Here is a 14,438-nt window from a genome sequence, read left to right on the forward strand (position 1 = left end):
TGCAGGTTTGGATTTTTTTTCCTTTAATAATAAAAACCTTCATTTAAGAACTACATTTTGTGTTTACTTGTGTTATCTTTGTCTAATATTTCAATTTGCTTGATGATCTGAAACATTTCAGTGTGACAAACACGCAAAAAAATAAGAAATCAGGAAGGGGGCAAACACTTTTACACACCACTGTATATAGAAAGGTATACTGGTTATTAAAGGAAAGTTGAGTCCGGTACCTTTCTGAAAGGCTCAACAGCAGCATCTGGCCTACGATTTGAACTCACAACCCTCTGGTCTAGACTCCTAACCACTAGTCCACGCCGTAGTCTATTTTGGATCATGGCAACAACAATCTCCAATATACCACAATCCCAAGATCTGTACTTGATGACCAATGAGGAATGTGGAGAAAAGTCAAGTGGAAACATACTGTTCCGTTTCCCTACAGTCTGTAGGGATGTCAGCTGTATAGCCTACAAAGAATTGACTTATGCCTAGTATAGTAAGGACACCACAACAGTTACAAAGGAGAGGAGGGCATTTGGCCCATTTAGCTAGTTTGGTAGTTTGTAGCTAATTGATCCTAGGATTTCATTCAGCACTTTTGTGACAGAAACCAGGATATCAGCTTCAACAACACGGCCAAGTAGCATGTTGTATATTCCCACAACCCTCTGGGCAAAGAAGGCCTTGTGTTAGCTATTAAGACTGAATGACTCTTACAGGATCTACATTGCATTCATGTTTCCCAAGCTAACTGGCTTGTCTGTCCTACACACTTTCCAGCTATGGGAGAAATGTTGTCACATTTTGTTGACTTTCAAATGATTTATTCCAGATTTCAAAGTTCAGATATTGCCTAACTTGCAAGGTGAAGGGAAAACATTAAAAAGACACAACATAACACTTACTACTTCTTTTTGCATTCTGTTGCTCGGTCTATCATGAAGTCTGTCAAATGTATGTACCCTTCAGCTTTTTCTGCCTAGAAAAAAAAATATAGCGTTACTGTTAAAAAAATAATTAAGAGGTTTTCTATCAGTATATTTTACAAAACATGTAAAAAAGCAAACTAGAAATCAAGCACATACCACAGTGAACTTGTGATGCAAGAGTGATGGGAAAGATCAAAAACATTAAAGAGAAAAACTTTAAAGCTACAGTTCAACAGGAAACTCGCAAAATATGTACACTGCTACACTACAAGAGTTCAAAAAAGGAATGTACAACACTCCCTTTCCTTTTCTACCTCGTGCCTTGATTCTAGTCCGTTTTCTACATCCCAGACAAATTTCTGTGTCAAGCAATAATAAGATTTTTAGATAGTTTCAGATAGTTTAGATAGAAACGGGTATTCTATCCAAATGTAATCTAAGCCATGTAGAAAAACAAACGGAAATAAGATCTACTGTATGTTACCCAACAGAGGTTGACAAGTTAACACAGTGTGCAACATTTTATGATTTTCTAAAAATGAGGAAATGCCACGAATCTTTGTATACTTAACATATGCTTTCACCATTTTTTTTTTTTATGAATCTCTTCTTGGATATGTTCTTCAAAAGCAATAGGCTCTTCAGGATTTGAAAACGCTGCAAACTCCAGTGGTTGCCAAGAGAGCAATGCCTTACTTTTTTCTCAATGAAAATATATTGATGAAAAGTTAAATTCTCTCTTAAAATTAGCAGATATATGAATTGTATATGCAATGTTTTTCCACTATAAATGTCAAAATCCGTGATGATTTATCATAAAACATGACATGCTTTAGGGGGTTTATGTGCTCCTGGGGGAATTTTTTCCCCTCATGCACAACTTTGTAGGAGGACTATTCATTTACTAGTCTGTATCCAATCTTTTTGGTGTACCTTTCAGACTCCTGCCAAATGCCTGATTTCACCCCCTAGCACATGGTGTAGCACAGTTCACTCATTTGAGTAAATTAAGGTACAGAATCTACTTCACGGCCATTCTTCCCTTACTAATACTGTACTTATTTGAGGGTGTGAAATAAATCCCATCAAGCTTCCTACTCATTGAATGCCTTCGAGGGTTACTTCAGTTTGACTGAACCAGCTGTGTGAAGATAGGCAAAGAATTACTCACCATCTGGCTGGTATACCAGTACAGTGAGCTCTTCTTCAGAACAAACCAAAACTTTTTCCATTTGATTCCTAAAAATCCTTTTCCCTCCTTCTTCTTGTAGAGCCAGCCCTGACAGTCCACTTGTCCCAATTCCTTGACCGATATCCTCCTTCGGCTCATCGTTGTCACATTCCCTACAAACAGGAGAAACAGACCCAGGCTTCACTTGCAAACTCAGTTTGTATACATGTCAATTCCTTTAAAACAGAGCCAAAACAGATTACTTAAAGGTAACAATCAGGAAAGCTACAAAAACGGGCATAAACCGACAAAGACTTCCTCTTTTTTGCTTAGAAGATTATAATACACTTTCATTTACAGCATTTTTAAAAATACACAGCAACCCAGCGCATTCTGTATAAAGGCTGTTAGTGGGACTGACAAGTTCACAGCAAAAAAAAAGCTGGAATTTAAAGAAACATAATTTTTGGAGTCAATATCCCTTTTAAAAAAGACAGTCTAATTTTAAACATTAATGGTATATTGCTGTTTGAAATTATGAACTTTAGGTTACCATGAGCTGGATTATTTTTTAATTACATTTATATGAAAATCCCTGCATACATGCCTTTCTGCAATGCATTTCCTTCCGGTTTAAAACAATCATCCCCTACCTCAGTTCTGTGCTAGATAGATCCACAGTCCCTTGTCAAGAAGGTTCACCTATCACAACCTCCTTATACAGAAGCTGAATTGGAGAGGATGTGTCCCAATGCAAAAGCTGTACAAGCTCAGATTTACAAAACAAAAATGCACACCAACCACATTACAGTCACCTGCAGCCCAGACACCTCTGGAGAAATGAGATTAAATCAGCGGACTACATTCTTTTCTGAAATCACTGTGACACCCCTTTCAGACAGACACTTGGAGCTATAGCTCTGATAGGAGTACGAGCAAAACCCACAGTTGAGCAAACCCACTGGTACTGGTACCCCTCTTACCTCGACTTTTCTTCCTGGACTTGTGGCGCAATGAAACCTGAAAGAAAGGCAGAACGGAGACTTGAAATGGAAGGCAGCAAAAACACTGCAACAATACAGGCTGCAGCGCTCACCGACCCATTCTGACAGCTAGCTCGAGCACAAAGAAAAAAAACCTTCAGATATACTCAGTATGAGCCACATACTCAGCACTTTAACTTACTGGAACATCCTGTTTCCCACCACAGATCTGATGCAGTGCTTCTCAAATATGCAAAATTCTAAAAACAGACCGATTTCTGTTTGCCATCACCACCAGCGTCACCCAATTCATTGTAAAGTGGATATTTAAAGAGAAAAAAAAAATATGTTGCTTCTCAATACTCAAAATAATAAATGGTTTCATTTGCACGAGCAGGGGAGCACCTTCATTTAGGAGAAGAAAGCTTGAGAAAAGGTAAAGTATGATATAATGTGATGGCTTTCCCTTCTCATGCAATTCATCTGAAGAACTGTATGCTGTCCTGGTTTTTATCTGAAACCAATACATAATACAGGACACCCTCTGACCAGTCAATAGGGACTGAGGATATAGAGGTGGAGACACCAAAGCAGTCCATATATAGATCACCAGTAATGTCCACCTATGTTCAGAGAAATAAACCGTTTCCCCATATCTTTTCCGATTTTATAAGAGTGCCAAATTTCTCAACCCCGTTAAATTGTTTCACAGCAATTATACAGGTGCTGCAGCAGGCAAGGAGTTGGGTCGACAGACAAATACTTTTTAAAGACCACTGCCAATGCATGCTCGATAACGCGGCGTCTCCGAACATATTACAGAAATTCTAAAACTAAAGTTCTGCAAGTGTGTGAAGGCAAAGAATTGTCAGTAAAAACATCAGCTTACTTACAGGGTTATACACGTCGGCTGCCATTGGGGGCACGAGACAGAGGGGCAAAGCAGCCTAGAAAAAAGCACATTTAACCACATCAGGAGGAAATCGCCTGCAGAAAGGACTCAGGACTGTTTGGTTTGATAATTTAATTATTGCAGAGCCTAACTTCTTTCATGCCAAGTCAATCATTTCCAGTTTTCTCTTGCTTCCATTGTTACTGCAAAGAATAGGTTAACATAATCTCCATCACTTCCACATTCTTCAACTTCCCTATTTAATATGCAAAAGGCACTTTAATGCTTTATTTTAATAACAAAGATGTAGCACGAAGATGCTATACATCTTCGTACTCTGAGCATTTAAAACAATTATTCTGTCAAATGTGAAACTGACTGTGGTCATAAGAGTGCGTTTGTGGTCAGGACATGATGTTACAGCTAAGCAGTCAGATACTACCACCACAGTGTCATAGAGGTAAAACTAGTGTTCACACATTTTTATAAATGCATTTACATCCATTTTACATTCTCTGTAACAGCTGGAATTAAAAGCCGGAATTATAGGCATACAGTCTGCTTTAAACTTGCCATTTTGTCTCTTGAACAAAGGTCTGAAACGAAAGGTTTTTGTTCTAAAAACATTTTCTGTAACTCCCTCTTATGGTGAGGATCTTGGTCTACCCACACTGGTCCACAACATGCTCTTGGGGAGATTGGTGCTCTTAGATTGACCAGGCCAGAGAGAGGTTTGTGCTCCTGGGGTTTTCTCGTTTCATGCATCCTGGACCCTGCTTAGCCCGAGTGTAGGTTCTGACCGTGAGGCAGTGTGGGCCAAAGCTAATCCATTTTCAAATCACACACAAAATATCAGCAACACTATGCTGACAATTTGAGATGAAATTTTCTCCTGAAACTCACCATCACAGATGCATACATGCGCACCTAATACCAGTTAAGGTGTGGGACTAATGTGTTTTCAGATGTGATTGTGCACCTGCTCATCAATCTTTTAAGTCTGATACTTAAATATTTAAGTTTTGAGATGGAAAACTTTGTTTTCTGGGTCTAAGTTGCTCATTCTCATTTTTGTAACTTATTTAGCCCCCTTTTTTGTGTGAGCTCCCAGGTTTCATTTATGTTTCTTCGCACTTGTCATGTCTTGTCATCTTGTTCAGTTTGCAAAGTCAATTTTGTTGAAAAACCTGCCATCTTTTATTGGGTTGCAGTTGCAAAGAAATATCCATTATACAATATTTGAATGTTTAATCTTTTCTAGGATTTCAACAGCTTTCACAGCTAAGGAATTCGCAGAGCTCTGCTTCTAGCTTTGGCCTCAAAGTGGTTGACAAGGCATTAAACACCTGATCTACAAACACTCTTCATGTTATACCATCTACTGTCTAACATCATTATGCAATACAAGGTATCTGGGGAGCTGGAGTCTATTACAGCCATCAAAAGACTTAAGGCAGGATATACCCTGGACTGGACGCCACTCCATCCCATGACACACACACACCAGGGCCAATTTTTCCCAGAAGCCAATTAACCTACCACTATCTCTTTGGACTGAGGGAGAAAAACTGGAGCACCTAGAGGAAACCCACACAGGCACAGGGAGAACATACAGTACAAACTCTACGCAGACAGCACCCTGGGAATAAATATTCAACTAAACTCATGTCTTGGCTTAATGCAAGTCAGTTCAGAACAGACCAAGGGTTTTACCTACAGTACAACAAAAACATGCTGACCCAGCAAAATCCCCCTACTCTAACAGAGACATAAAATAACCATGTAGTCCACTACAGGGTCATAGTGAGCTGCAGCCTAACCCAGCAGACAATGGGTACGAGGTAGGGCATGCACTGGAAGGGCCAGTAGTCTACCTCAGGGCACCTGCATGCAGGGGGCAATTTAGAAAAAACCAATGATCCTAGATGGTATGTCATTAGACTACAATATTAGACTAAACCCACGTGGCTAAGCATCTAACATTTTTCTAGTAGTTAAAGCCTATAAGAAACCTTTTTATCAACCTTTTACAAACTTCGAAAAGCTAATATAAATCAGCCTAATGCATGTCATGAGATCTCCACTAGATCTTTGACTACATTACCGAAAACTGCTTAATACTGCACGTGCACCATCGCAAACGAGGATGCCTAAAATTTCAATCCACAAAAGTAGTAACACCATTGTACTGATGTGGTAATGTGGCAAACCTGAAATACTACAAACAGCAAGGTCAAACCAGGTTCCTCAAATTAAAATTGATATAATGCAAATATAATTCAACTTTTCAGCTGTGCAAAATACAAAATATCAATCCAAGTTCTGTTACAAGAAGTCTAGCACAAAAAGTGAACCATTTCAACTGACAAACCAGAGTTGCTCAACTTCTCTGAATAGTCACCTACATTCATGTACAAGCTTACCTACCCCTTAGCAATTTTCCACAGCCTTGAAAGAAGTAAAATGTGAATTTAAAACACACCACACCAAAAGGGTACTGCTTAATCTGATAGGTAAAGTCACAAATCTGCAAGCTGGTTATTATCTTAATAAAAGCAGGCTAAAAACTATTGACGGACTTCACAGATTATTTTCATCTCATCAGATACAGTAAGCAGCTCCCCACTGAGGGAGATGGCACCAAATGTTCAACATCTTACAAGACCAGAATTTTCCTGATCTGACCAGCACCGAGTTGCAGCGTGGCTCAATCTTCTCCGCTTGGTCTCCTTATTGACAAACTGAAACCTAGCAGGCACCAGGCCCTGAATGGACTCATCATACATTTAGGAAAGGAGCTGTATTTTTCACATCTGAAGAAATATTTCTTCAAACTCCGTTAAACATGCTTGTATTTAGTTGCATTTCTGCAATGAGACAGAGTCTTCTGTGTGGTTTTATCTGTTGAAGATTTATCCTATGAAATCACTCTGCTTTTCCCCCACAAAGAATTCCGCATCTGCCTCTCAGTGCATAATGGCTTGTCAATGTGAACAACTGAGTGTGAAAGATGGGGTAGAGTATTTTAGGTATTTTTGTTTGTTTAGTTTGTTTGTTTTGTGTGCTTGCACTTTCATAAATTGTCCATATTTTTCTGCACTACCAAATTATCACAGAAGATTAGAGATTGAACTCGGCATTCCTTGAGTTGTGCAGATGTTTTGTTAACTATTTTAATTTTACTGAGCATTGTTTTATTTATGGAACACTCATAATTTGCTTGTACTCATGATCTCATCTATAACCCCCCTTGAACATTACAATGCAAAGGCAATGATGTATTTGTAAGCATATACAGAGACTTACTGTTGCAATATTCATTACAGAACTTTTTAAATATGTTTTTAGTGTTTTCATGTTTATCATCAAACGGATGCTCAAACCTCTGATTAAGAACTCAAGCTTTATCTGTAAGACTGCTTCTTAAACAACAAATTGTTGCTACTGTGTTGTAAACTGTACTACATAACAGTGTGCAGAGGTATATGTTCTAATTTATTACATTGCCAGGACTGCCACTGCACTTAAAATGAGTGTATAAAGTAACAATTTAACAGATTGGGAACAAATGTGGCATTCTGCGCTATAAAAGAGACGTCCACTGCTATTGCACAAAATAGCTTTTTTTCCAGCTAAAAAAAAAAATCACTTATCTACATCACTTGTACATGTCCTTCACAAAAACATTGCAGAGACTCCCCAGAATTTATTGCTACAAAATCAGAAACCGACATTGGTGACAAAAACCACAATGCATTTCAAGTTTTTGTTTAAAAATGTGAAAATTTGAGAAAACCACTGAATGTAAATCAACGTATTTGAGAGTAATTATATAATGTACTAGTAAGACTCCTTCTAGAGTATTGTTGTGGTCACCACATAAGAGAGATATTGCTGCTCTGGAAGCAGTCTGCAGAAGAGCAACCAGGTGCATTATGGGGCTCAAGGGAATGCCCTTCACTGACGGGCAGATAAATCTGAACCTTTTCAGCCTTGAACAGAGAAGATCGCAGGGGGACTTTTTACTTCATCTTTAACTATTGTGTTCTGTTGTTACTACTCGAAGAATCTTTTATGTCAGTTGGCTTTGCAATATTCAGTTACCCCTTGCTCTCGACTAATTGTTTACGTGCACTTCCAATTCAAAGCACTGAATTTTTAAAAACTTGACCCTGTTATTGATCTCCTTATGAAGTACTTTCCTTTCCCTTATTATTTCCAAATCAATAAACCAATTTGGACCACTACCTTGAAGCTTTCTATTTACTCACTCTTGGAATAAATGTCTTCTGTTGGTCAAGCAGGATATCTTGAAACCTTTGTTATATCTATAAACCACGTCTCTGCTGTTCTAGTTACATCATGATTCCCGCTGCGATAGCTTCTGTCTAATTTTTTTAATAAACCTAGCATTTATATGCAGTGCTTCATGGGACCTTTATTTTGTTTTTTTCTTTTTGCTTTCTCTTCTAATGCACCACAGCTCTTCCTTTTAAATTCTCTTTTAGGTTCTGCTCCCTTCCATTCCAGTTGAAATGTTTTTGGATTGCCTTCTGAAGTCTCGTGCCAAGACGACCTGGGCCCATCTCTTTTAGATGTAATAACCCAGCCTGTCTGTACAAATGGCTTTTGCCACAGAAAGGTTTCCAGACGCCCAGAAGGGCGAAGTCTTCCTCAGCACACAATGTCTTCAGTCATGTGGCGACTGATCAATATTTTAAGTTCTTCACATTTGCATGTTCCAGGCAGGATTCTGGAAAATATCACTGAAGTAGTCCTGTTCTTCAGGTTGTTTTCAAGGTTTGCTGCTGCAGATGAAAAATGTGCCGTTTTACACCAGTGTCATTTGTGGCACAAGAACAGCAGCACCCAGGTTGCTTGGCTGCCTTTGCTAGGAGCCTCTTGATGGTACAGACAATGTGAGCCACCTCCACTCCATGGAAACAACTTACCATTGGCATATCATGGTCCATGATGTACACCTCAGTTACAGAGCTCCAGATATACAGCCTTCTTTATACATATACATTCTTCTTTTTGCATTTCTGGTAGCTGTGGCAGTAATTGCAGTGGAGACCGGTGTCTGGATTTCAGGGTACTGTCATTGAGCGTCCACATCTTGGCTGTCTGTTTCCCGGTCTGGCAGTGGTGCTGCTGCTACAGTACAGTTAGGATGGGCTGCTGAACTGTATTTCCTCCTTTTACAACCTGGGACCAGCTTCTCTCAGTCAATTTCTCTAATGTGAATGTTGGTTTCAGCGGTACTTCAGTCTCGAAGTAATTACTTCTTTTAAACAGGAACTGGATTTTGAGAAAGTTATCACAGACGTAGCCTGGCTGTTGGAGTTCACCAAAGATGTTCAATATACTGCATAAGTTGCTGAGTCTCTTTTATTTTAAAGCACTAGATGAATATTGTTTGGTCTGCCGTTGATGCAAAGAAATGTTTCTTTTCATGGAGATCAGAAATAAATTATTCAGATCTCAGTTAAAATCACCCTTCGAGCTTAGAACTAACATCTCCTGCTGCGGATTTTGCCTGCAAACTAGTTTCTCACAGTCGGTCTAACCTATATGCAAAACCATCCAGATCTAAAACCCTAAGCTGCAATTTCGGTTTAACACTCTTTACACACAAAGGTCAATTATAGATAGCAATAAATGCTATCTGACAAAATTTCTTATCCAAATAAAAAACTGTTTTTCGCCTTGTTTGTAAATTCACTCTCAATGAGTTTCTTAACTTAACCACAAGAGTATTCACCATTCTGCCAGACTTCAGAAATACAGGAATAAAATTGCTACACTCATTGAAGGAAATGCGGTTTTGAAATGAGCAAATACGAGCAACTAAAACTGCCATAATTAGCTACTCAGCTACAGTATCGCTACACCGTAAGAGAATTCTGGTTTCGTAATCCAAAAATACAACATAATTTACACAACATGAAACCTAGCTAGCACTTGTTTAGAAGCCGAAAGTCGAATTAAAAACAGACATACTGTAGCAGGAGTGTAAAACTTGAAAGTGAAAACAATACACCAGAGAGACTCGCACAGGAAGGTGTAACACAACGACGCAGTTTTCGGTCTTGTTTGGAAACTTCCTGATCTTGGTTCCTCGTTTCATGGAAACGGGCACTCGCGCTCGCTCTCGATACCCTCTACCCAAGACGCGCTGGTGAAGTGAAAGCGCGGAGGCTTCAGGTTCTCCGCCACACATCTACATCCCGACCACACACCTGCAAGAGTGTGTGCGCAGCCGCTGTTCGGCTGAGCGTGGCCCCTCTAACGCCGGCGGGGTCCAGGGTTCGAGCCCGGGAGCCCACCTCACCGCCCTGCCCCAGGAGGGGCGGGTCAGGTGCCCCTGTGTTTCAGGACCCTGGTATGCTTGGGCTGTGGCGCGACTCCTTTTTTCCCCACACCTGAGGTACAATAACCACCACGCACTTCCACTAGGGACTAGACCCTGATACAGATATACCAGGATCAAGATGAACACTGCCTCCTCCTGTCTCTTCATATCGCTTGAGCGTACCTTTCAAGTGACATTTACTAATTCACGTTTTGCCTTGCATTCGGTCATTTTCATTTTGGAAACAAGTGGCCTTCTTCATAGAAAATCAGCTCGCATCCACGCTTGCCGTTTTCAGCCAATATTTTACAGTGACCTTCCTAAAAACAAGTCTTTAAGACCTCTATTCTAAATGAACACTTCCCCCCCAAACACAAACTAAAAAAAATGCAATACCCTTAAAGCACTTTCATATTTGGAGTTAATATTGATAACATTCACTGATTAAAGAATTCCAATTCTTCAATTACAAATTCAATTTCAATTACAATTAACGTTGCTAATTCGTCGGTGCGATCTAACAATAGGTTAGTCAAGGCAAAATGTTTGAACCGCAGAACAGCAGAATTACACAATACATTTGAGAAAAACATTAACAGGACAAAAAGTTTATTATATACCTGTGAATTACTTTGTAAGCGCTTCTAAATAACACATTAATAATAACCATAGTACCATTACACACTAACTTTCGTCTCATTCCTAAACCCAGCCTTTGCATTTGTTGGCAAAATAAAAACACTAATTTCTATAAACATGCAAAACACTTGTTAGGGACAGCACTTTTACAATACTATAAATAAATATCTGACTTGTCTCCTATTGGCAATTGAATTAAATTTCTTTCTAGTACCGTCCTCCCTCCCTCGAGTGAATCTCTAATTAATTGATAAAGTTCCAACTCACCTGTGTCCACAAACTCTCTTGGATACAAACGGAGTCAATTAGTTGAGATTTAAGTCTGTCAATCGCTGAGGATTGCCTCTGTTCGCAACTAAGTCAGTTTTGCGTCAGGGTAGATGTAGACTAAAAACTGCTGAAGTCTGTTCCACCCTTACTATTTAGGGTAAATACCTAAAGGTTATGTTCTGTTCCATATCCTCAAAAACATGACTTGTCTTCATCCCCTTGTTGAAATCAACTGAGACGCAACCCGCTTCACTCGTCTTACTCATTGCGGTCAAAGGCTCCTCGTTTATGAGGAACTAAAAGTATAAGACCAGGACTAATACAGCAGCTGCTCCGTTAAGGGCGAAATTTAAACTGCGTTTTTTGTTCTGAGAAAAATCAACGACGGAAAAAAAAAACACACGACCCATGATATTGCACTTCGTTTAAATAGCAATAAAGCTTCTTTTACGTCGGACACCCTGCAATATTAATCTTTGCAGTAACTCAAATGCCTAATGATAGCATGCCAGTTGGCGTAGGAAATTTCTTGCACAAATTGGCACTTGTTTTAAGATGGCCAAACAAAGCACAATCGCATTCGCTACATTTCTATATAAAACACAAATTCTCTTTGAGCTCCTCTCGTCATTTGACTTTCTTGTGACAATTTGATAATCCTAGCATTAAATACTTAAATGCCAAGTTATGATGTTCTGTGAAAATAACGCAGAATGTACTCTTTTGTTTAGAGGACTATTAACACGGTTTAAGTTTCAGTCTGCGGTTAATGTTCAAATGAGTCCCTTTGTGGTTTATTTATTGGTTAAGGAACTGGAACACCTTTTCAGATAAAAAAATATGAAAGCGTGTTGCTGTGAAACAAAAGCAGAGCATAAAATTAGAAGACGGGGGTAAAATCGGGTGGTAAATTACAAATATTCCCTTTTCAAAGACTGTGAATACAAATGCTAAATTCCGACCTGCTGGGAGAGATTTATGACAGCCTTATCATCTTCAGGGTCAGAGCCCGCAGCGAAAGTTTTGTCTTCAATTAAGTCTTTGAAAAGAGACAAGCTCCAGGCTAGCTGATGCTCACGTAATCAACGCACTTAAATAGCAAACCCACTTCGGGTCAAGCTTTTATTTGTAGGGGGAACATATCACAAGACAAATGGAAATGCATTTAATATTGTAACAGACCTGAAGACCTTTTCCCCCTGCAAATCAAAAGGCCGAACAAGTGCGAGACCACGTGCGGCTAATATAATGATCTTCACTCTTTATTAATATGTAAACTGTTATACAAGTCATTTTAAATGAGTTTTGCATTTTATTTGAAGTATGCTGACGGGAGTCAATGACATATTACCACTGAAATATACCGTACGTACCTGAAACCAAAGTTTGAAAACGTGCATTTTACAGCATATAATTTCTCTGTAGAAAGGGAATAGATCACTGAAACACCTTCTTAAAAATGTGGGAAACATTTTACAAAAAACCGGAAACAAAATGACGTTGACGCCTTCGTATATACAGCTACTATTGGCACAATCGCGTGCCTGTTCTGTCAAAGAGCAATTTCCGGCCGCGTTGCATCATGGTCATGTTCCTAATTGCGCTCGACGCAGTTTTCAGGTTCACCTCGGTTTATTAAAGAGTGTAAACTGCGAAACGTTACCATTACATTCCGTCCAGTGCTTTGTTATTTCGAAATCAAAAACCGCACAACAAAAAAACATGTACAGGTTTATTCTATTGTAACGCAACGGGGGCTCAGGCGGGCGCCCTTGCCGCATCAGGTCGGCCCCACACTGTCCGGGGCTCGAACCCGGGACTTCCGCGTCTCTCTACAGCGACCTAGCCCCGTGAGCTAAAGAGAGATCTCTCCACAGCCCAGTAGCTGTAGTCCTGTATCACAGGGAAGGGCGGTGACGTCACCTGCTCTGGTACGCCGGCTCTTACACAGTGCCTGTCGGCCGTAAGCGTTACACTATGTTGAAAGATATAGAGACACTACATTTCGGCCGTGCAGCCTTCTCCTCAGCCGCAACTGTCTCTCTTCCTTTCAGAATAGAATACACCTTTACCCACAGTACGCCTGCTTATGCAGCTACACACTCGAACTTCTTCATAAAAGAACAGATCGTTTTTCCTATGTTGTTTCACTTTAAGAAACATAAAAACCGAGAATCGTAAACTAACACCGATTTTTCTATCACTTTTGCTTTTTTACTACAAAAGAAACCAGTGAGTATTTTAAAGCAGCACTCTGTGCCCATAAATTAAACTCCATCCTAAATTCTAGACAGTCTCCAGCAGATTTTACAGATCACCAGTAAATCACCAATTTCTAAAGATCTGGAACAACTTCATTGTGATCAGTTCAGTGAGTGATGTTGAATTAAGTCATTCAGAGATTATCTAGGATTCAACTCTTGAGTATCCTTTAACCTTAATGGACAGGGGTCTCCAAATTCATACGCAGCATTTAGCCCGTCAATTTCTAAAGGCCTGGAACAATTTATGATCAATAAAACAGAAGATGTGTTTAATTAAGCAGTTTAGAGATCACCCATCTATTTTCTAACCACTTCATCCAATTCAAGCTGGCACAGGGCACAAGGCGGGACATACTCTTGACGGGACACCGGTTCATCACAGGGTAAACACACAGACACACTCACACCAGGGACAATTTCCCAGAAGCCAATGAGCCTACCAGTATGTCTTCGGACCGTGGGCGAAAACCCACAGGAAGACGGGGAACATACAGAGAGCACCCCAGGTCTGGAACTGAATGCAGGTCCCCAGCGCTGTGAGGCAGCAGTGCTAACCACTGTGCCACCCTCAGCTTACAGATCAACTTGAAGAAAAATATTCACAATCCTCTCATTCTGAACGACCACTGTTCTTGTCACTGACAAACTGCTTGCTTATAGTAAATAACAGGAGATTTAGGGGGACCTACAGTATACTGGACTGGGGCTCTTCAGTAACATAGTTGGAGACCCCTGCTCTAGGACAAGATCCTTAATTGATCAATAATATACTTGCGTATATATCTAAAGATTGGGAGGTCTAAAGATTTTAGGGCTTTCTAGGACCAGGGTCAGACCCCTGACACAAGAGTATTTTGTTTCCTCTTTTCTGTCATTGCATACACTTTAACTGTATATGTGACAGAAGTGTTACTGCCTTGTACCCTGATCTCAGA

The 14,438-nt window shown here is 39.8% G+C and overlaps 1 protein-coding gene across 2 annotated transcripts in view; it reads right to left on the reverse strand.

The window, feature by feature from the left end:
* Positions 1-12,623, reverse strand: part of ipcef1 (interaction protein for cytohesin exchange factors 1) — a 29,572-nt gene extending 16,949 nt beyond the window's left edge. Inside the window, exons 1-5 of one of the 2 annotated variants that reach the window (XM_088909435.1) lie at positions 12,613-12,623; positions 3,977-4,030; positions 3,084-3,120; positions 2,101-2,273; positions 906-979 (exon numbers count right to left, since the gene is read on the reverse strand). In XM_088909435.1, coding sequence (XP_088765561.1) covers positions 906-979; positions 2,101-2,273; positions 3,084-3,120; positions 3,977-4,000 — 308 coding nt within the window. In that variant the 5' untranslated portion in view covers positions 4,001-4,030; positions 12,613-12,623. Of the gene's footprint in view, positions 1-905; positions 980-2,100; positions 2,274-3,083; positions 3,121-3,976; positions 4,031-11,236; positions 11,473-12,612 lie in introns of those variants that run through there. The other variant, XM_088909434.1, reaches the window with a different exon arrangement.
* Between the last annotated feature and the right edge of the window lie 1,815 nt (positions 12,624-14,438).

The sequence above is a fragment of the Atractosteus spatula genome, chromosome 2, assembly GCF_055471065.1.
Source record: "Atractosteus spatula isolate fAtrSpa1 chromosome 2, fAtrSpa1.hap1, whole genome shotgun sequence".
Lineage (NCBI taxonomy): Eukaryota > Metazoa > Chordata > Actinopteri > Semionotiformes > Lepisosteidae > Atractosteus > Atractosteus spatula.